The 22,334-nt window shown below is 40.5% G+C and overlaps 1 protein-coding gene across 6 annotated transcripts in view; it reads left to right on the top strand.

Annotated features, from left to right (window-relative positions):
* The window catches only part of DIP2C (disco interacting protein 2 homolog C), a 370,310-nt gene that overhangs the window by 327,880 nt on the left and 20,096 nt on the right, over positions 1–22,334 (top strand). For 2 of the 6 annotated variants that reach the window (XM_082386000.1, XM_082386004.1), the window contains 4 exons: positions 6,234–6,402; positions 8,422–8,592; positions 11,825–11,899; positions 21,666–21,695. In XM_082386000.1, the coding sequence (XP_082242126.1) occupies positions 6,234–6,402; positions 8,422–8,592; positions 11,825–11,899; positions 21,666–21,695 (445 nt within the window). The remainder of the gene's footprint in view (positions 1–6,233; positions 6,403–8,421; positions 8,593–11,824; positions 11,900–21,665; positions 21,696–22,334) is intronic. The other 4 variants (XM_082386005.1, XM_082386003.1, XM_082386001.1 and 1 more) reach the window with 3 other exon arrangements.

Raw genomic sequence — 22,334 nt, 5'->3', positions numbered from 1 at the left:
TCATTTAATTCTTTAAATACAGAGGGCTCTGTTCATTATCAGATTTCCTTGCTCAGAAGGATTAAGTAAAATTCAAAAAATCCAAAAGCCACCACCGGAAAAATTCCCACCTGATTATCAAATATCCTTCCTAGAATAACACCTACATTTTATCCCCACACGTTGGTTGTTGGTTGTCTGATGTTTTGATGTATTAAACTACAATAGGAGAATCTAAAGCAATCACCAACTTGTAGTATTTTGTTATCCTGATAAGAAATGTGTGATAGAGGTATTCCAGGATAGAAGTGTGTGTGTGTTTGAACGTGTTTATGGGTCATATTCTATGGAAATGAATGAGTGCCCTAAGAACTGACAAATGGGCAGAGAAACGCCAGGGGTCCCTCTGCCCTACCCTAGCCCCCATTAGTATCCTGCTGTGTTTGTTCCTGTGCTCTTGCCCTTCTTCACAGCTATAATCGTAGTTTGTATGTGATTCCATATCCCGCTTTCTTCTTTTAATATTAAAAATGGGAAGTTTTTAACCGTGTGTCTTGGATTTAAGTTTTGTGGAATCCGTCTTTAGAAGCCAAGTTAGAACACATCTGCCAACAAATCACTTTCATTCCTTAAAAAGACCGTTCTTCCTAGTGCTCCACATTGGGAGTGTGTGATCCCTGAGAGCCAGTGTTTCCATTACAAACAGGAAAGGTCCTCTGAAAGCCGTCATGAGCTGGAGTTGGGAGTAGGAGAGCTTTTTGTCGGGGTCATACCTGTCCAAGTAAAAAGGCGGCCAGAGGACTGGACAGGGCAACCGGCACCACCGGGAGCTTCCTGAGCTCCCCCCACCCCAGCACCATATCACAGGCTTGTTCCTTTCTGAAGGGACATCCGAGGGGCACACCCAACCCACCTCATCAGGCTAAGGCTTTTTTATGAAGCAAAAACAGGTTCTTTAAATGGTGCTTATTCTAATACGTCCAAAGAGCATGTCAGTTATTTGTACATGACAGACTTAGTCTAAGAACCTTCTTTTTAAAGTTCTTGCTTGTGATTTTCACTTGCTCAGCTGAGATCCCCAGGGTGGTCTAGGGAAGGTGGGTGGAACCTTCAGCTCACGGGGGTGTTTCCTCTGAGCTCATTATTTACTCCTCCCTTGAAGAAGCAGTGTCCTTTAAAAGGAGACATTGGTTTAAATGAAACTTCTGTTGTTCTACAATAACTGTGGCATTTGAGTGTGCTCTGAGATGCTTGAGTAGATTTAATACAGCCTGTGCAATGAATCCTGACTGGCATAGAATTGTTGAAATAAAGTGGCAATGTCTTCTTTTACTTATTCTGATATTCCTTTAGAGGAGATCAGATTAATTAACATTCCTGGCTTACGCATTAACTTCAAGTAATAACACAAAAGAAAAACCAGTGCAGCATTACAATGCCGTATCGTAAAACATTGTGTGTGTGTGTGTGAATACAGCTCTAATGATGAACTATTCACTATTGGGTAACTTTCACACTTTTGAATCTTTGTTTTCAACAGACAGAGGGCTTAAGATTCCTCAATCAGTGATATAATGAAAGCCAATTGCATTTTTAAAATGGGCAAAGGACTTGATTAGGCGTTCCTCCAAAGAAAACATACAAATGGCCAATAAGCACATGAAAAGGTGCTCAACATCATGAGTCATTAGGGAAAGGCAAGTCAAAACCACCATGAGGTACCACTTCACACCCACTGGGATGGCTATACTAAAAAAAAATGGAAAATAACAAGTATTGGGGAGAACTTGGAGAAACTGGAATCTTCGTACCTTGCTGATAGGAATGTAAATTTGTGCAGCCTTTGGGAAACAGTTTGGCAGTTCCTCGGAAAATTAAACATAGAATTACCATGTGGTCTAGCAATTCCACTTTGGGGTACATACCCAAAAGAATTGAAAACAGGGACTTAAACAGATACTTGTACATGCTATTCATAGCAGCATTATTCACAGTAGCCAAAAGGTAGAAACCACCCAAGCATCCATCGATGGATGAATGAACAAATAAAATGTGGTCCATCCATAACAGTGGGATGTTATTCAGCCTTGAAGACACATGCTACAACATGGAAGAATGTTGAAGGCAATATGCTAAGTGAAATAATCCAGGGAGAAGAGGACAAATATTGTGTGATTTCACTTAAAACGAAATATCTGGAATAAGCCATTCAGAAACAGAAAGTAAGTTAGAGGTTACCAGGCCCTGGGAGGTGGAAGTGGTGATGGGTTAGGTACAGAGCTTCTGTTTGGAATGGTGAAAAATTTTGGACATAAATAGTGGTAATGGTTGCACAACATTGTAAACTTAATTAATGCCACTGGAGTGTCATTTTTAAATGGTTGAATGGTAAATCTTATGCATATTTTACCACAATAAGACTTTTAAAACTAAGACCAAAAAAAACCATTTGGTAGCATCTTTAGGAATTTCTCTGTATAGTATCATGTCATCTGCAAACAGTGACAGTTTTACTTCTTCTTCTCCAATTTGGATTCCTTTTATTTCTTTTTCTTTTCTGATTGCTGTGACTAGGATTTCCAAAACTGTGTTGAATAAAAGTGGTGAGAGTGGGCATCCTTGCCTTGTTCGTGATCTTAGAGGAAATGCTTTCAGCTCTTCACTGTTGAGTATGTTAGCTGTGGGTTTGTCATATATGGCCTTTATTATATTGAGGTATGTTTCCTCCATGCCCACTTTCTGGAGAGTTTTTCTCATAAATAGATGTTGAATTTTATGAGAAGCTTTTTTGGCATCTATTGAGATGATCATATGGTTTTTATTCTTCAATTTGTTAATGTGGTATACCACACTGACTTGCAAATATTGAAAAATCCTTGCATCCCTGGGATAAATTTCACTTGATCGTGGTGTATGATCCTTCTAATATGTTGTTGGATTAGGTTTGCTACTACTAGAGCTCGTCAATTAATTCAGTAAATTGGAAGGATACAAAATTAATAGAGAAATTTGTTGCATTTCTATACATTAACAGCAGAAGAGCAGAAAGAGAAACTAAGGAAACAACCCCATTTACCACCACATCAAGCAGAATAAGATACTTAGGAATAAACCTACCTAAGGAGGCAGAAAACCTATACTCTGAAAACTGTAAGATGCTGATGAAAGAAATTGAAGAGGACACAAATAGATGGAAAGATATACCATGTTCTTGGATGGGAAGAATCAATATTGTTAAAATGACTATACTACCCAAGACAATCTACAGATTCAGTGCAATCCCTATCAAATTACCAATGGCATTTTTCACAGAACTAGAACAAAAAATTTTTTAATTTGTATGGAAACACAAAAGACCCCAAATAGTCAAAGCTATCTTGAGAAAGTAGAATGGAGCCAGAGGAATCAGGCCTCCTGACCTCAGACTATACTACAAAGCTACGGTCATCAGAACAGTATGGTTCTGGCACAAAAACAGAAATACGGATCAGTGGAACAAGATAGAAAGTCCAGCGATAAACCCATGCACCTATGGTTAATTAATCTACAACAAAGGAGGCAAGAATAACAATGGAGAAAAGACAGTCTCTTCAATAAGTGGTGCTGGGGGGCTTCCCTGGTGGCGCAGTGGTTAAGAATCTGCCTGCCAATGCAGGGGACACGGGTTCAAGCCCTGGTCCGGGAAGATCCCACATGGTGTGGAGCAACTAAGCCCGTGCACCACAACTACTGAGCCTGCACTCTAGATCCCGCGAGCCACAACTACTGAAGCTGTATGCCACAACTACCGAAACCTGTGTGCCTAGAGCCTATGCTCTGCAACAAGAGAAGCCACCGCAATGAGAAGCCCGTGCACCACAACGAAGAGTAGCCCCCGCTCACCACAACTAGAGAAAGCCCGCGCGCAGCAACGAAGACCCAACGCAGCCAAAAATAAAATAAATAAATTTTTAAAAAGTAAGTGGTGCTGGGAAAACTTGACAGCTACATGTAAAAGGATGAAATTAGAACATTCTTTAACACCATACACAAAAATAAAGTGGATTAAAGACCTAAATGTAAACTGGATACTATAAAACTCCTAGAGGAAAACATAGGCAGAACACTGACATAAATCTCAGCAATATCTTTTTGGATCCATCTCCTAGAGTAATGGAAATAAAAATAAATGAATGGGACTTAATTAAGCTTTGGCACAGCAAAGGAAATCATAAACAAAACAAAAAGACAACCTACGGACTTCGAGAAAATATTTGCAAATGATGCAGCCAACAAAGGATTAATCTCCAAAATATACAAACAGTGCATGTAGCTCAATATCAAAAAAACAAACAACCCAATCTAAAAATGGGCAGAAGATCTAGGAAGACATTTCTCCAGAGAAAACATACAGATGGCCAACAGGCACATGCAAAGATGCTCAACTTTACTAATTATTAGAGAAATGCAAACCAAAACTGCAATGAGGTATCACTTCATACCAGTCAGAATGGCCATCATCAAAAAGTCTACAAATAATAAATGCTGGAGAGGGTGTGGAGAAAAAGGAACCCTCCTACACTGTTGATGGGAATGTAAATTGGTGCAGCCACTATGGAAAACAGTGTGGAGGTTCCTTAAAAAACTAAAAATAGAATTACTGCATGATCCTGCAATCCCACTCCTGGACATCTATCTGGCGAAAACTCTTAATTTTAAAAGATGCATGCACCCCAGTGTTCATTGCAGCACTATTTACAGTAGCATGAAAATTTACAAAGACATGGAAGCAACCTAAATGTCCATCAACAGATGAATGGATAAAGAAGATGTGGTATATATATATATATATATATATATATATATATATATACACATACACACACACACACACATACATACATATACAATGGAATATTACTCAGCTATAAAAAAGAATGAAATGATGCCATTTGCAGCAACATGGATGGACCTAGAGATTATCATACTAAGTGAAGTAAGCCAGGGAGAAACAAATACCATATGGTATCACTTACATGTGGAATCTTAAAAAAAAAAAAGATACAAATGAACTTATTTACAAAACAGAAATAGACCCACAGACATAGAAAACAAACTTATGGTTACCCAAGGGGAAAGTGGTGGGGAGAGGGATTAACATATACACACTACTATATATATAAAATAGATAGCCAACAAGGAAGGACCTACTGTATAGCACAGGGAGCTATACTCAATATTTTGTAATAACCTATAAGGGAAAATAATCTGAAAAAGAATATATAATATATATGTATGTGTGTATAACTGAATCACTGTGCTGTACACCTGAAACTAACACAACATTGTAAATCAACTATACTTCAATTTAAAAAAAAAGAAAATCTCTTTTACTTAAATCTTAGAAGGTAGTTTATCAAGGATGTTCTGTTATAGCATATGATATTTAATAATATTGATTTGTAGCCATAAACCAAACAAAATTAATACCATTGAAAATGTAGTTTGGCAAATACTTCATTATTTTAAAATCACACTTGCCCCATTAATTAATGGTGAAACAAAATATGTAGCCTCTTGTTTCTCTCCCCGTGCTCTCTAGCGTAAAGGTAAAATTAGAGAATGATTGTATTTTCCTTAGTTCTGTTTGGTAATCTGATTGGATCATTCTGAAATAAAATTATAATCCTAATTCTTCTAATTGTCTTAGTTTCCTTTTATTTACTCTGGATGTCAGTTTTCTGAACCAGGGTTGGGCACGCTTTTCCTCAAGTGGCTGTTTAGTAAATATTCAGGCTCCATGGTCTCTGTCGCAACTCTCAGCTCTGCCCGTTGGTGTGAAAGCCACTGCAGATGGTACTGCAAGGACTGAGGGCCGTGTCCCAATAAAACTTTATTTACAAAACCAGGCAGCATCTAGTTTGCTAACTCCTGTTCGGAACTTCCAGACCTTTTTACCAAAATTCAGTCCTGTGTTTCCCACTGTGAGAGTCCATTCTGTGAATATAGCAGTTTTGAGAAAAACCTAACAGCATCAGAGCTTTGAGATCTTTCAGTGAGTGCTCAAAATGGCAGTAACTGCAGATCATAATCCCATAGTTCTTTTGTATTTTTCGGAATGTTTTTGTAAACACGCTTTTGTTTTATATTTACAAATACCGGAGAGTAGAGTTGGTGTGACTGTCCCCTCTTGCAAATGGACAGTAGGTGTTTCTCAGAGGCTGGCTGGTCCCCCCTTCTCCATCCTCACTGAGCCCTCCCATCTCTCTGTGCAGCGTGTATTCCGGGCACCAGTCCATCCTCATCCCGCCTGCAGAGCTGGAGACCAACCCTGCCTTGTGGCTGCTTGCCGTGAGTCAGTACAAAGTCCGGGATACATTTTGCTCCTACTCAGTGATGGAACTGTGTACCAAGGGGCTGGGCTCGCAGACAGAATCCCTCAAGGTAAGCAGCCCTCAGAGTGCCTGGGGGACACTTGCCAGCGTCCTGGGAAAGCATCAGTGTCAGAGGGTGTGGAGTAGGTGTGGTGAGGCTAAATGATCCTTCAGAAAAGCCGACATACGGTCTGCTGTCACCTGAGGTTGACGAAGTTGTTTTCACGTGAAAACCTTGTTTTATAACATGGATATTTTCCCACTGCCAGAGTTAGAGGTCAGAGTGTATGTTATTGATGTCTTTAATTCTGTTAGGGCTACTTGGAGGGTCGTGAATTGCCTTTTTGATTTGTTGGTGGATTCAGTTCTTGAGTGCAGTTAGTTTTATTCCATTGCTGGGGTTCGAGTCATATGTCTAAATTTAGCCACTCATTTCGTTTTCCTTGAGGACCCTGATTGGTAGATCTGGGTCCTAACCAAAATTCATTTTTACAATCCAGTGAACAGTGGCTTGGTTTTATTTTTTAATATTCAATTACCACTATGTGACAATAACAACATTTCCCTTCATTTAAGCCAAGGACTTTTTGATAGACAGATTTTCATAGTAAATTATGTAGTCCTTATTCAAGTAACTAGGAGAGAATAATCATATGACCTGTTTTGGTTAATATTCCAACTATTCACTGTTTATATGCTCAGATATGTGTGAGTGTGTGTATATAGTTATATACACAGATTATATTTGTGTGTATGTATGTACACATACAAATTATCTATACGCTTGCCATTAGTAAAGCAATATATTTCTCTCTTCTGAATTTTGTTTTCCTATGCAGACCTAGTGCATTAAGCTTGAACAAGAAAGCAAAATGCAAGATAATTCTGATATTAAGCTACATAAATAAATATTACTTGAAGTTATATGTTTATACAGGAAAGGACATTTATAAAACATAATTATTATTCATGTCCACCTGTATTATGCTATAGAATGATTGAGTACGTTTCATGAACTTTACCTATAGGTGCATTTATAAATAACCAAATGAAATAATAAGTGATTTCTAAGCACTTTACATATTGATTAATTTAACCTTTTCAGTAGTTCTCTGAAATAGATCCATTATTGTCTCCATTTTAAAGATGAGGAAACTTAGGTTACAGAGAAATTAAGCACCTTCTCCAAGTTCTTACATTTAGTAAGCTTTGAAGCCAAATTTTGAATCTGTGGCTCCAGGAGCACCATCTCAAAGCCCAGGGTACATTGCCTCCCAAAACATGCACGTGTCGAGGGTCATTCGTGTTACCCGGACTTAATTTTCCCTGTGTAACTGCACGTTTGGAAGATTGTCATTATCTTGACTTGTGTCCCTCCTCAGCTCAGGTGCCCTTGTCAGCTCTCCAGGACGCTGATGGCCCTGGCAACTGTCCCGTGTGGGGATGGAGACCCTGTCGCTCCCTCGCTTCCTGTTTCATTGCCACTCCCGTTGCGCGTTTTGCTCTTCCTCGACTCCACTTGGGAGTGTTGTGCTTTTAAGGCACTTCATTTCCTGCCCGGGGTGTTGCCATTTCGTTCACTTGATGGGATTTGGGCAGAACTGAGCTGTGCTTCCTTGTGACAGTTTATCTGGGACCTTTTACGTCTCAGGACATGAAAGGAGAGCTGTGTTTAAGAAGCTGCCCAGATGTTTTCATTTTCCATTCCTATATTAAAAGCAGGTTTCTCATTTCTCTCCGATGGATGTTCCTGTGTATCCATGCTGGCAGGAGTGTATACAAGTGCTTCTGTTCTTCCCCAAACCCTGTCCTTTAATTATTTTATCCACACCTTGTTTTTCTTCAACTTTTCTCCTCATTATGCTTCTTGAATTATTTAAAATATGTTTGTAATGGCATCCTTGATTACCGATATGGACTTTTTTTATTTACACATATGTTCTACACCATTTTGGTTAATGGCGCAGACACATTAATGCATGAATATCTGCGTGGAGTTTCTGTTGTTGTACAGATCTGGGTAAGGAGCCTGCAGGTCACACCCCTAACACTGGCAAGGCTGACCTCCTACTGCTGTCATTATTTCTAGGCACGAGGACTGGACTTGTCCCGCGTGCGGACCTGTGTAGTGGTGGCAGAAGAACGGCCCCGAATAGCACTCACCCAGTCATTCTCAAAACTGTTTAAAGACCTGGGCCTCCATCCACGGGCCGTTAGCACCTCGTTTGGCTGTAGAGTGAACCTGGCGATTTGCTTGCAGGTGAGTTTCCTTGATGCCAGTAAGTGCGTGAGTCAGAGAGTGACTTTTAAAGACAGGCATACAGCGCCACACTGCTCAACACCATTTCCCCTGCTGATGCTTACCCACATTTAGAAGGTATCTTTCAGTCAAATGCATGTGGTTGGTATACACTTTTTTTTTGTTTGTTTTGTTTTGTTTTTAATTATAGTCTGCATTTGTCAGTAACCATTATTCATAACTAGCATTCACAGGCTTATTCTGTCCTGGGACATTTTAAGTTTTGTAACACGAGTAGCAGTTTGTCAAGACCTGTGAAGTCAGGCTCTTTAAAGATGAGATACTAAACAAATGTTTCACTGTGGCAAGAAATCCTGTCTCTTGAAGTACTTAGTCTCTTGTATGCAGACAGTAATTTCTGTAGGAAGAATTCCAGGACATGAAGCAGATTCATGAATTTGCGGCTGTGATGACATTGAAGTATATACTTTTGGCTGCATTTCTAAGGCAGAGCTGTAAGTGAGGCTGCCCTCGTAAGATAGCCTTGCATTGTATGTGGCAAAAAAAAAATGCTTGTTTTCTTTCTTTCTCTTCATTAGCCCACTTCAGACCATCTTCACTATTCCTTTCCGTCTCTGAACTCTTAACATGAGATCTAGTCCATGAAGGAAAGGAAAGTCGTATGGGAATCTGTTCCCAGTGCCCTTTGGGCAGCCTCATCCAAAACAAGCCAGCCCAGGGCTCAGCTGCAGGCTTTGTTCCTGGAACATATTAAAAGGACAAGAACTTTGCTCACAGCAGGTGCTGGAGTGGAGGACAGAGGACACAAGCTGGCTCCTGATCTCCCCTCCCTGCCCACTCACTGTCTCTCCCATTTACGACCCAGAGATGCTGCTTACGGTTCCCCTTGGGAGACCTCGGGAAGCTCCTGGTCAGCTGTCTCCCGGCCAGTGCTCTCAGTATCTGGACTCAGCGTGGACTTTGGAGAGGAAGGGCTCTCCCCATGTGACCAGTCTGCTGAGCTCGCTTCAGAAAAATTAGCTACAGGAAGCTGGTCTGATTTTCATTGGTGTTCCTTTGCCTCTGTCTTCCTTCTCTTTGAATTAGCTCCATTTTAAAAAATTTATAACTACCAGGGTCCTCTCAAGAGTCAGTTGAACCTTGTTCTGTGATTGAAATTAATTCCCTTTTCTAAGAGGTAATCTGAAGAATTGGATTTATCTTGCCAAACTAGTTCTTTAAATATTGAAGTTTTCTTTTCCTATTCACCTTGATCTGTTCTGCTTAAATGTTTCTAGCCATCTATTCCATGAGGAGAAATGAGAAATACAGAAATCCACTTCTTAAATAAATTCAGCCATAGGATGATGTAATGCTTCCCTTCTGCAAGTAGTGGGGAAAAAATCAGGGATCCGTGAGAGACAGGCTCTTGGCCATAGTATTTCTTCTTCTTTCTCTCTCTCTCAGAATGTTGGCAGATGAAGGGAGAAGGGCATAGAATAGATCCCATATTAACATAATATCACTTAGCATTTGTCCACTTCATACAGGCAACAAAGCAAGTTCTACTACACTTTATTATATAGAATTAAAACTTTGTAGATACTAGAAATAGAGCACTTACGGTTATTTACCTCTTTATTTTTCATTTATTTCCATCTACTTGATCCAAAATGTTTTAAGAAGTTTTATAGGGAAGCAATAGATTAAGTAGGGAAAGTAAAATACACTAAAAATAATTGAAAAGATAGAGGTGACAGAAAATAAGGGTAAGAAGCCGAGAATGAAGTTGGCACACAGGTGTTCGCCACCTCTGTGGCCTAAAATACGAGCTCCATCATTCCTGTGTCCTTAGCACCTAGAACCGTACCTGGTGCTTTGTAAATATTTAATAAATGTGTGTTGTAAGAATGTTGAATAAATTAAGTTCTATACTCCTAATAAAAAGAATAAATATTCTTTTTCTAGAAAACAGTTCCGTCAGTATGATGCCCACATCAGAGCTGACATCCCCAATCACGGGTCATGGTGCTGTTTTGGAATGTTGACAGCATCTTTAAGTGTTTTTGTACATTTTAAGTTTTTCTACTTGGGTGCTTTACTTGCAACTAATTTTCAGTTAGTTTTTCTTTTTCTGAATGGTCAGTATTAGAAAATAGCTGAAAATATCAATGTGTCTGATAGTAGAGATAAATCAAATAAATTAAGTGTATCATACTAAGGAATGCAGACTGTCTATCCTTGCCAACCCCGGGGCCAGGTGTGCGTCGGGATTACGGAGTTTTCTGGCATTGGGGAGGCAGGACCCAGCAGGCTGCGAGCAGAACCCCGTAACCGCACACATGGTGTCTCTCGGTGACACTCCATCCTGTGAGTAGCTCATGTCAGCCTAAGTCAGAGTTTACTCAGATGAGTGCAAGACACGGTTCTGGCCCTCATGGAACCAGATGGACAGTAAACACAGATGATTTTTTCAGTAAGTGAATAAAATATTCTTAGTAAAGATAAAGTAAGAAGGTAAAGGAGACACACAGGAGGCAATTTTAGGAGGGGTAGCCAAGAAACGCCTCTCTATGAGGTGACATTTCAGCAAAGTGCCCTCTGAGGTGAACATACAAAAATTTGGGCAAAGGCAGCATCAAGTGCAGAAGCCTTGAGGCAGGGCTGGTTAGTGGAAATGTTTGTTTTCTATTAATTTTTGCAAAAATTAAAAAATATGTGATTATGGTCCCAAGCAAACAGAGCAGGCATAGCTTGAGGTCTGAGGGCAGAAGTCCCATGTCTCTTGTTCCCATTGTGTTTCTTCAGGGCCTGACACATAATAAATGCCTAATAAAGATGTTAAATATACTAAAACTGAATTTTTAAGAATGTTTAGACAAAGAAATAAGGAAAACAACCTGAAAAGTTATGAATTTTTATAGATTATTTTTACAAAAAATATTTATTTTAGGAAGCAAAATCAGAAAATACAGACTAGCCAATAAATAAATAACATTCATAAGTCATACCCAGAGATAAGCACCATTACTCCCTTGATGTAAAAAAAATCAAAAAAATGCTAAGATAGTTCCTAAATTCCAAACCCGTCCTAAACGTTTAAAGACATTGAAAAGTTTACACCATTTTCCTTATGGAACACAAGGATTACCAATATATGTGAAATCAGTGAGTGGGCGTATTTGTTTTCAGTTGATTTGTTGTTGTTTGAGGACATGTTTTCTCAGCTGGATCGCCTGTCGTCCTTCCTCAGGGCCCTCGACTGGACCCCGAGTGCTCAGGTAGAGGGCAGCCCTGCAGGAGGAGGGCAGGTCTCCATCTCCACGAGGTACGTGGGTAGGGACGCGAAGGACGCTGTCCAGACGAGGAATGGAGCCTCAACCGAGCCATGTGGGGTTTACAAGCTGTGCTCGCTGGGGACCACAATTTTAGCATCTGTGGGTCCCCTTCCAGAAGTGCCCCCTGGCCTTGGGGAGGCTGGGCTGTGCAGCGGGCAGGGTGCTGTGACTGCAGAATGAGACGCATCTGATGCACGAGGTTCTGAACTTATGTGAGATAAATCAGGGCTTGTGTTTACTTCATCAATGGCACGCCGACCGATCCAGCCCGAGCATCTCTCTCCCCTTTGTACAATTTTATGCTAAATGACATTCTCTACCGTAGAGTCTTTCATGCTTTTACTTCCTGATGCCGCGACTCAGGCTGTTCTCTGCCTGAAATGGGCTTCCACCTTCTTCATGTGGCAAAAGCCTGCTTCTCTTTCCAGGTGTCATGTTTCAATTCCTCCAGCTGGGAATACTTTCCTTCCTCTGAATTCCCATGGCAGGTCATCCCTTCCACTTAATGCTGTCTGCCATAGTTCACAATTATGTACATAAACAACTTGCATCCCCCTGCTCTGTGAAAAACTGTCTTAGAGAACCCAGTACATGACTCACATAGTCACACAGTCACTTCCTGAGACTGAATTTTGTGAGAGTACTGGGTGTCGACTCCTCTGACTGCAAATATGCTTCACATTTGAGAAATTCAGCGTGTTTTTTGTTAGCCTCAAGCCTCCTGAAGGAAGTAAGTACATAGCAGTCCTGAAATTTCTCTGAAATGAGCTCATGTGAATCTTCATCAGGTAAAAACTCACAGCATCATTTGTAAGTTATCATGAAATGAAATTAAGTGAAATGAAATGAAATGAAAATCAAAGGTTTGCTGCTCTTCAAGCTTCCAGCAGCATTTTCATCTCAAACAGTAGTTCCAGGGCCTGCACCTTCAGAAAAAAGACATTCATGCCCAAAAAAGAAAAAAAAAAAAAAAACATTCTCTCACAAATGTGTCACACCATTCAATTCCAGGCAGCATCTGGCTAGAGCTTCCTACAACTCACAGAGAGCAAGCTCGGTCATTCCGTTTTAAGAGGAGAGAAACTGAGGCTCAGAGAAGTTAAGTTAAGTGAGCTTTCCTGACAAAGCAGGGAAATAAAAACAGCTGCCGGAAACAGAACTGGCATTGCTACTGACTGTGTCATCTAAACAGAGCAACATGTTAAAGAAATCTCACATTTTGCAATTTTATCAGGTGCCAATTCCATGTGGTTTATTATCCAAGTGAAATAACAGCCTTGTAAACTGTTTACAAAATTGAACTGTATACAGGCAGGATATCCTGCCTTCGGTTTTTGACTGCTTTCCTGGAACATTTTAAATCAGACCCCCTATTTCCGTGTGACCTAAATCAAGCAGCTCAGAAGACGTGCATCTGTGTGCTAGATGCTGTTCTAGGAACAGAGTCAGGGCCACCACAAAGGGACTCCGCAATGCCTGCTTTCATGGGCTGTGACATGAAACCCTAGTTTCTTGTAATATGAGAGAAAATCATGAAAATTGACAAATACATCATTGTCAAGTACGCAAATGAGCAATTTAAAAAATTTACATATGAGGCAATCACAAAAGTAGAATAACAGAAAATTGAGACAGTCATAATTTCTGTGATGCTGTTGTTTCGGCTTCTATATCTTAGAAACCAAGTGACTTGTTTACCCATTTATCATTTTGAGGCAGGAATTGACACATTAATTATTTTGCAATTGTCCTTTTGACGTAGTTCAATGGCAAAAGAATGGACTCATAAAATTCAGTGTGGATGACTCTGGTTTTACATGACGCTGATTTCTGCAGAGTATTTTAGACTCTGCAGAAGAAAGAAATTTAGAAGTATGAGCCATTTGTTATACTTAGGAATGACATTTCCCAGAATATTTATCTGTAAAAATGACTTTAAAGCACTTTTGATTTATTGAACTTATGACAAAAGTGGGCATTAGAAAGATCAAATTACGACTTGTGAGATTGGCTTTAACATAAATTTCCTTAGTTCTGTTAGGAAGTGCCACTTGTTTATTAACCTGCATCAAAAGAGATGTTGTGCTTCATCCACAATTACTCTTTTCAAAAGTATAAGCTTGAAAGGTCTTTGGATGTATTAGATTTAGAAATTTAGTTCATGGTAACAAAAATCAGCATCCTCCTCACCAGCTGAAGAAGGGAGGGGAAAATGAGGTCTTCTGCTTTCCAAAAGAAATCTCAATTTTTGTTTTATTAGGAAAAAACTTTTAAGCCACTTTAAACAGAAACTTTGATCTTTATTATATAGAAAAATAACGATTAATTTATCTGAGGAAAGCTTTATTATAAATAGCTGTGTGGAATTAAATCAGTATTAACAGTTATGGTCTTAAATCTTGAAACCTTAAGGTCTTAAACCTTAAATCTTGAAACTCACACAATGAAAGAGAAATACAGCCACCCTGATGATGAGAAGTAGAGTCATTGATTGTTGAAAAGAAAAAAAAAGTGGAAGGCTCAGGGTGACGTAGATCTTAAGTAATTCTCAAGATAAAATTAATAGTTATAATAAGACTCATTCATTTGAGCCCCCAATTCATTTTCTCCCAACACTGCTTTTAGACAAGGGAAGTGAACATAAGTGAGGCGCCTCTGGGGTTTTCCCATGCTCCAGGGAATTTGTCACATCCACAGAACTTCCACATCCTCTCCTGCTGATGTATGTTGTCCCAGATAATGAAAATTAACATTTGAGGTCATGGGACCTGTATTCTCAATTACCTGTATATCGGTCAGGGCTCTAATTTGTAGGCAGCAGAAACCTTCTTTGGTAACTTAAAAGGTTGCCGGGTGGTGTCGCAGACGCGTCCGCCGCCAAGGGCAAGAACATTTGTGCTTCCTCTTGCTGTGGATAGAGGCAGCTACCTGGCAGGCTGGTAATCCACAGGCTGGCTTCCAGGAAAGCTGAGCAGGAGAGTGGCAGATGTCTTTAGTTACTGCAGAGGGACAGAGGCTTTGTCTCCAACCAGGTTCCAAAAGTGGAGGACTTCCCCCAATACAGAAAGAGTTCTGATGCCTGATGACCAAACAAGGAGTGACCAAAGGCTACGTTCATCCCGTTCTTACCCATCACCCCTCTCCCACAAAACCCCACCACAATGCAGTCTTCACTCTTGCAACCAATACCATACCCTTCCTCTGTCCAGAAGAGACAGCTGTGGCCAGGTCCCGGGTTTCCAGCTGGTGGCCCTTCCGTCACTGATCCTCTGTAAGCCATAGACTCGATTGTCAAGTTCACCACCACAGATGTCTGATGTGTGCTGGGCACGGGGGCACCGCGTGGAATAGAGAATCAGTGCTGAAACTGCCATAGCCAAGCACGTCTCTCCATCTGAACATTCAGGGGCTTCAGAAATAACCACATGAGGAGTTCGGGGTCCTGGCAGACTGTGATGTTGAACCCACAAGCTTCTCAATCAGATGTTCCCTCTGGTTTGGGTTATCTCACTATGTTTTCACGTTGTTCTGTGGATCAGCGGTCCCCAAGACAAGCCTTTGGGGCACTTTTTCTTGACAGGCCAGAGAGTGAAGAGCTGGGCCTGCAGTCTGTGATCTCTTCTCAGCGACCTTCATCTCTGTAGCTCAAGGCAGAAACAGATAATGTTTAAATGAATGGGTGAGGCTGTGTTCCTGGAAAACTTTGCAAAAACAGGGGTTTGCTGACCCCTGTGAAAGTGGTTTAATTACCCATTTTGCCAGGGCATGGCATGGACATCTGCAGAGTCCAGCCTGGCAGATGAGCTGGATTTTCTCTGCCCTTTGGCTTTTATCAAACCAACTAATCAATTTCAGATCCCTATTTCCTTGACAACCACTCCTGATACCAGTTTCTAAATCAATCAATGTGCTTAATACTAACCACAATTTTAGCAAAAAATACATTCATTAAAAAGGATTCTGGACTTCCCTTTTTTTCCTTTAGATACTGAATATATCTATAGTTCCCTGCTGGACTTCCATTTTTGATTAGGATGTATAAGTCACAAGAGACTGTTGTTCCAGCCCTAACTATTGAAACCATCTGGCTAATACACAAAATCATAGTTTTTAAAATTCAGCGGAGAGCCAAGATTCAGAGAAATCTAAATGAACTAAATCTTTCAGAGAGAAGAGACCTACAATTGTTTTCACCCCTTACAGGGGAGCAGGAACCAGCCAAACTTTTTTGAGAACGTTAACAGCAGTAAATAGCTTGGCAAGAGGATGAGAATCCCAGGGACCTCCAGCCCAGTCATTCTGCATACCCCCCACCAACTGCCCACAGACCTCACCTACTCCAGAGGGCAGTATGCGAAAGCCAGGAACAGAGCAGGAGCTGAGAGAATCCAGCTGCGGTTCTGTGGGCCTCTGGTGAGTCAAAGCAACAGGTCTCTGAAGTCTGAGGAGGGGCCCTGGAAGTGAAAAAATTTCCTCAGTGAGTGGAAAGCAGAGGTCCTGAGGGCTGGAAGGAGAGCAGAAAAGCTGAGAGCCCCTCTCTAGAGAGCCTCAGATCATCTGGTGCACCACTCTTGCACTCCAAAGACAGAGGTAAGACAGGGAGGCCAAGCACATCTCTCTCAGGCCCCCAGGGCCTTCACCAAGTGCAGATTTTGCCTTCCAAAGGCTAGGGGTTGGGCAGCAGAATGGAGAGGAAAGAGAAGCAGCCAGTCATGCAGAAAGCTGGCAGCCAAGCTGTGAAGCAGAAAGAGATCTCCCACAGTTTGGAAAGCAAGCCTCTAAGCTATAAAGCATAAAGAGGTATCCAGAGTCTTATTAGTGCTCAGATCCAAAGTCCTGATCTTGCTCACAGGCATGGGAAGCCAGCATGAATGAAGTCTAATGTTGCCACAAATCCCAGACCAAGCTCACTCAGACACACAAACTAGTGGGCTGACAGGAGAGAGTGTGCCCTTTTCTGGGGGTAAATGTTTTTACTTCAGTCTCCACTGTGCTTTTAAACACAGTGTTTGCTTTACAATCAAAATCTAAAAGACATGCAACGAAGAAAGAAAATAGGATACATGGCCATGAAAGGGCATGGTCAATAGAGTCAGTAGAATAGACATGTTGGATTTATCAGAGACTTTAAAATAGCTATATAAATATGTTAAAGAATCTAGTCGGAAAGGTATACACCTTGCCTGGAGAGATGAGGAATATCACAGAAAGATAGAAACCACAAAAAAGAGCCAAATGGAAATGCTAGAAATGAAAACCACAGTGTTAAAAATAAAAATTCCTCATGGTTTAATAGCAGACTGAATGCAGCAGGGAAAGGGTCAGTGAGTGAACCTGAAATCCAGTCAATAGAAGTTATCCAAACTGAAACACAAGAGGAACAGGAATGAAAATAAAATGGGATAGTCTCTGAGATCTGTGGAATAGCAGGTTGTCTAACATGCATGTAATAGGAGTCCCAGAAGGAGGGAGTGAGAGAAAATGGGACAGAAGAACAATTTAAAGACACAGTGGCCAAAACTGATGAGATATCAACACACAGATTCAAGAATCTCAGTGAACGCCAAGCACAGTAGCTTGAAAAAACACACCTACACACATCGTCACCAAAGTGCTGAAAGCCAACAGCAGAGACAATCTTAAAGCAGCTACAAAATAAAGATGTATTATGTAAGAGGGACAATAATAAAAATGATGCTGAACTCTCATCAGATACGAGGGAAGCCAGAACACAGTGGGATGAGTGACCAGCAAGGTCAAATTTACAGTGTTTGACATCCTATAAAAAATTACCAGGCAGGGACTTCCCTGGCGGTCCAGTGGTTAAGACTCTGCGCTTCCACAGCAGGGGGCATGGGTTCGATCCCTGGTCGGTGAACTAATATCCCATATGCCACGCAGTGCAGCAAAAAAAAAAATATTACCAAGCATACCAAGAAGCAGGTACAGATCCACAATGAGGAGAAATATTAGTCAGTCAAAACTGAACCATACTGACACAGATGTTGAATTTATAGACAAGGACACTAAAAGTAATTTTAACTGTATTCCACATATTCAGAAAGTTAAGAAAAGACATGGAAAGTTAAAAAAAAAACACCTCAAATTGAACTTCTAGAAATGTAAACTATAATATGTGAGATGAAAAATACACTGGATGGAATCAATGGCAGAAGAAAAGATTAGTGAACTTGAACAGATAGAAACTTTCCAAAATGAAACATGAAAAAAATATTTTTTAATGGAAAGTGCATCAGTGAAATCTGGGGAAACTTCAAGGGACTTAGTATACATATAATAGGAGTTCCCATGGAAGAGGAAAAAGAAGAGTGCGGTCTAGAAAAAAATACATGAAGAAATATATCAAATTTGATGGAACTATAAACCCACAAATCCCACTGCTCTAATGTAACATGAAGGAAACTGCTTAACTAAATTGCCCAAAACCAGTGATACAGGGAAAATCTTAAAAGCAGACAGATTAAAAAAATCAATTTACAGAGGAACAGTGATGAGAATGACATCAGACTTCTCATCAGAAATGTAAGCAAAGAGACAGTGGAAAACAGCTTTTAAATACTGAAAGAAAAATACCGTCAACCTAGAATTTCATAGTAGTCAATGGAAATATCTTTCAAGAGCAAACTTTTCTTTAGCCATACAAAAGCTGAGAATCAACTACTAGCAGGCCCACAGAGCAAGAAATATTAAAGGAAATCCTTTAGGCAGAAGGGAAATGATACCAGTTTGAAATCTGGGTCTATACAAGAGAATGAATAATGCTGGAAATGGCAAGTGCACATATAAGACTTTTTTCTTATTAAGTCTCTTTAGAAGGTAATTGACTGCCTTTACAAAACTTGTAATATATTGTAGGGTTTATATCATGTATAAAAGTCAACTGATGACAGCAACTGCCCAGAGTTTGGGAAGGAAAAATGGAAGTATACTATCATAAGGTTCTCCCAACATGTGAATTGGTATAATATCGCTTGAAGGTAGACTGGAAAATTAAAGATGTATGCTATAAGCCATGAAGTAACCACTAAAATTAGAAAAACAAAGAGTTGTAGCTAATAAGCGAACAGAGGAGAGAGAATGGATCTATAAAAGAAGGCAGAGAAAAGGTGGGGGGGATAGATGGGATGAATTATAAACAACAAAAAATAGATTTAAACATAATCACATCAATAATCTAATAAATATAAATCCTCTACCGCTTCATTTAAGATGCAGAGATCATGAGGTTGGAGTTTTAAAAAGCAAGACCCAATTATATATAGCCTAAAACAAACATGGTTTAAAAATAAAGACACAAATAGATGAAAGGTATAAGCATGGAAAAGTTGCACCATACTAGTGCTTATCAAAAGAAAGCTGAAATCTCAGTTAAAATAGTGAAAAGATCATTATTAATACACAGATCTGCTAGGAGGACCAAAGAATGTGGCTTGGGGTCATGCAGGCAGAAACACTGCTTAAAGTTCAGGGAGGAAGAGCCCACTGATGAACCACTTTGCTGTGCCCATACCCTGCTGGAATCCAGTCCTGCAGAGCTGCCTCCTGTGCCCCAGTTATGGGAAACTCCCTCAACTCCTCAAACACCAGCACAGTAGATATGCCCAATGTCAGTACTCTGGAACTGTGTCTTTATATCACGTTTCTACTTAGAATTTGCTACTTAGGCTTAAGGAGTTATGTGCTAATACTAGATTGTACTAACGCTATAGTATGTGAGTTGCTGAATAGAAAAGTACCACTCAGCCGAGGTGTTCAGATAAGTACTGTGTTGAATTGGCTGTGCTGTGTTTGGGATGTGAGTCTGTATATCTACAGCTGAGATTTAAATATAACTCATTTGTTCAATAAGTGCTTAATACCTAACTGATATGCTTTTATGACAATAAGAAAAAATGATTTTTTACTGTATGTCCATATGTAACTTTTTATTATACAACTGAACATTAAAGTTAATCCTCTTTTCTGATTAATATAACTTGCAATTTCAAACATGTTTCGTCTTCATTTCTGATAAACTTTGGTTGGAATAGATAGCTTTGCTTTCCTGCTGGTCCCTTCTGGAAGTATTCCGTTATCTTTAAATACTTGGGAGCATACTCCTTAGTTAAAGGAACTCCAGCTTGCATTCTTTGGCAAAGTGAAGATTTTGTTAAATATACACTCCCTACTATTTATCTTGAAATCTCAGAGTTTTTTACCTTAGGGTTTTTGAAACTTGGAAACACCTGTACATTAACTCTTTGTTCAGTCTCCCTCATTAGTCAGTATACCAGTTTTGCTCCAGATGTTATCTCCTCCACACATTTACAAGATAGGCAACTCGTTCCCAGTCATGTGTATTATTTTTCTGAGATACTACTTTGAGTCATTATTTTTAAAAATTGTGAATTAGAATAATTTAGAGAGAGAACATGGACTTAGTTTTGTTCCAATTAATGTTTGGGATTCAAAGAATCATGAGAGAAATTATTTAAATTATTTCATTCAGCTTGAAGAGACCCAGTGAAAGTCGTGTGTGCCTTCCAGGTGCACACACCTTTCCTGGCCCTGTTCTCTTTCCTTGAGTCCTGCCTCAGTTTTACAAACATAGAGATGCTGAGAGAAAGCAGTAGCCATGGTTACCACAGTGAAGGAAGTCTCAGAGAGAAGGATGGAATCATAATTTTTAAATCTGGAACCATTGCTTTTTTTTTTTTTTTTTTTAATAGACTTACCTCCAAGTTGAGTGATGATAGTTTTTCAGTCTGGCCTTCTTTATTCACAAATTGCAGCCTCAGGAAACCGAGTGAAGAGCTCCTTCTTTGTTGCTGCTGCTGTTGTCTCTGGAGCCCACCTAGTGATTGTGATGACGGGGTCAGGACCACACCCAAGGGAGAACTCGGCCCTGTTCTAGTTTTCTAGGAGTGTTTGGGAAAGACACCAGGTCAGCCAGGGAACACACAACATCAGAGTAGTTTGCCCACGTTGCTTTCTGGAGTCTTTCCCCCATGGGTATAGATGCTTTAACAGGGGCAGAGGTGGGCACCAAAACCGTGGCAGACAAGAGGGAAATGGAGGCAGCGTCTCTGAGGACAGAGCTGAGGGTGAATCAGGGTGCTCACTGGGGGATCCCTCCCCGCACCGCTGAGCTAGACCACCTAGGAGCCCAAGGTTTGATTCATGCTTCACTCGTACTCTGACCTCTTTTCTTGTCCTAATCTTGTAGGTGAGTAGGGCTAGACACCCTGATTTTAGATCCACAAACTTCCAGGCTCCCCTTCATTGTTGTAGTAAGAAACTTGAAACTATTTCAACAAGGAACACTTGACAAGTTTGGCCAATAAAATTCATACTCCCCACTTTCTCAGAAAAGAAAAGAAACTAGAGAAAGGTACCATAAAATCAAAACCCACTGACCATGCATATTAAAAGCAATTACTCAGGTCCACCTGCCCGTGGCTAGTCATCTGTTATTCTCCTCTGTTGCTCTGTGGATATGTGGACATCTTTTTAGATTTTTTTTAACCTTTAATGGTACAGTGATTGATTTTAACGACTTCCATATTTGACATTGTTTTTGATCTTCTTTTTACTTTGTTCCCTGCTTTTTGCATTTTCCTCCCCACCCCTCTCTCTTCTTCATCCCACTTTTATTGTTGGGTTGTTTGTTTATGTGTCTGTGTGTGTCCTGGATTTTCGGTGTCTGTTGGTCTGGTGTCCTCACCTCTCCTCTGCTCCCACCTCCTGCTGCTGTAGCCCCACCGGCTGTGGAAGCTGGCCGAGAAGGTAGGGATTTCCCGCTCATCCACACCAGTGCCTGCTAACCACCACCGTCTCGTCAGCTCCCAGCAGTGGGCAGACTAGGAGTTGAGTGCAGAGATGGGCTGGGCTTCTAGACCCGTGGTCAAGGAGGGCTGACGGCCAGCGTGGTGTCACTTCTCAGATCTTGTCAGATGTCTCGCGTTTGTGACAAACGCTGTGCCTCCGTTTATACCATCAGTTTGGGGTCATCTCCGTTTTATTTCATTTTCCATTTCTAGTGACCTGTTTTCTGATTTGTTTGTTTTTAATTGGCCTCTTATGGTTATGTGCTTTGCATTACTCAGACCACAAACCGCTCCTCCACTCAGCGCTGGTCTGTAGCACGGCTCCGCCAAGCTGTCACAGATCAGCGAGGGCGCCGTGGCCACACGGCAGTGCAGCTCCTCCTCCAGGCTGATTGCATGTGCTTTCTCTGTGGGGAGGATTATCGGGGGGTCCAGATGGTACAACAAAGGTGTCTTTATTTTTATCTTTTTCTTATATTTAAACGTGCCTTTGGTATAAGATTAAGATTCTCTCGTGAAGAATTTTAGTGTAGTTCTTCAAATAAATTCTGAGAGGCTCCCTTATTTTTTGGCAGATTTTTCTTAGGTTCTGTCTTTT

The sequence above is a fragment of the Balaenoptera borealis genome (genome assembly GCF_965194805.1).
Source record: "Balaenoptera borealis genome assembly, chromosome: 3".
Taxonomy (NCBI): domain Eukaryota; kingdom Metazoa; phylum Chordata; class Mammalia; order Artiodactyla; family Balaenopteridae; genus Balaenoptera; species Balaenoptera borealis.
Note: the sequence above shows the minus strand (reverse complement) of the source record. Positions and strands in the feature narration are given on the sequence as shown.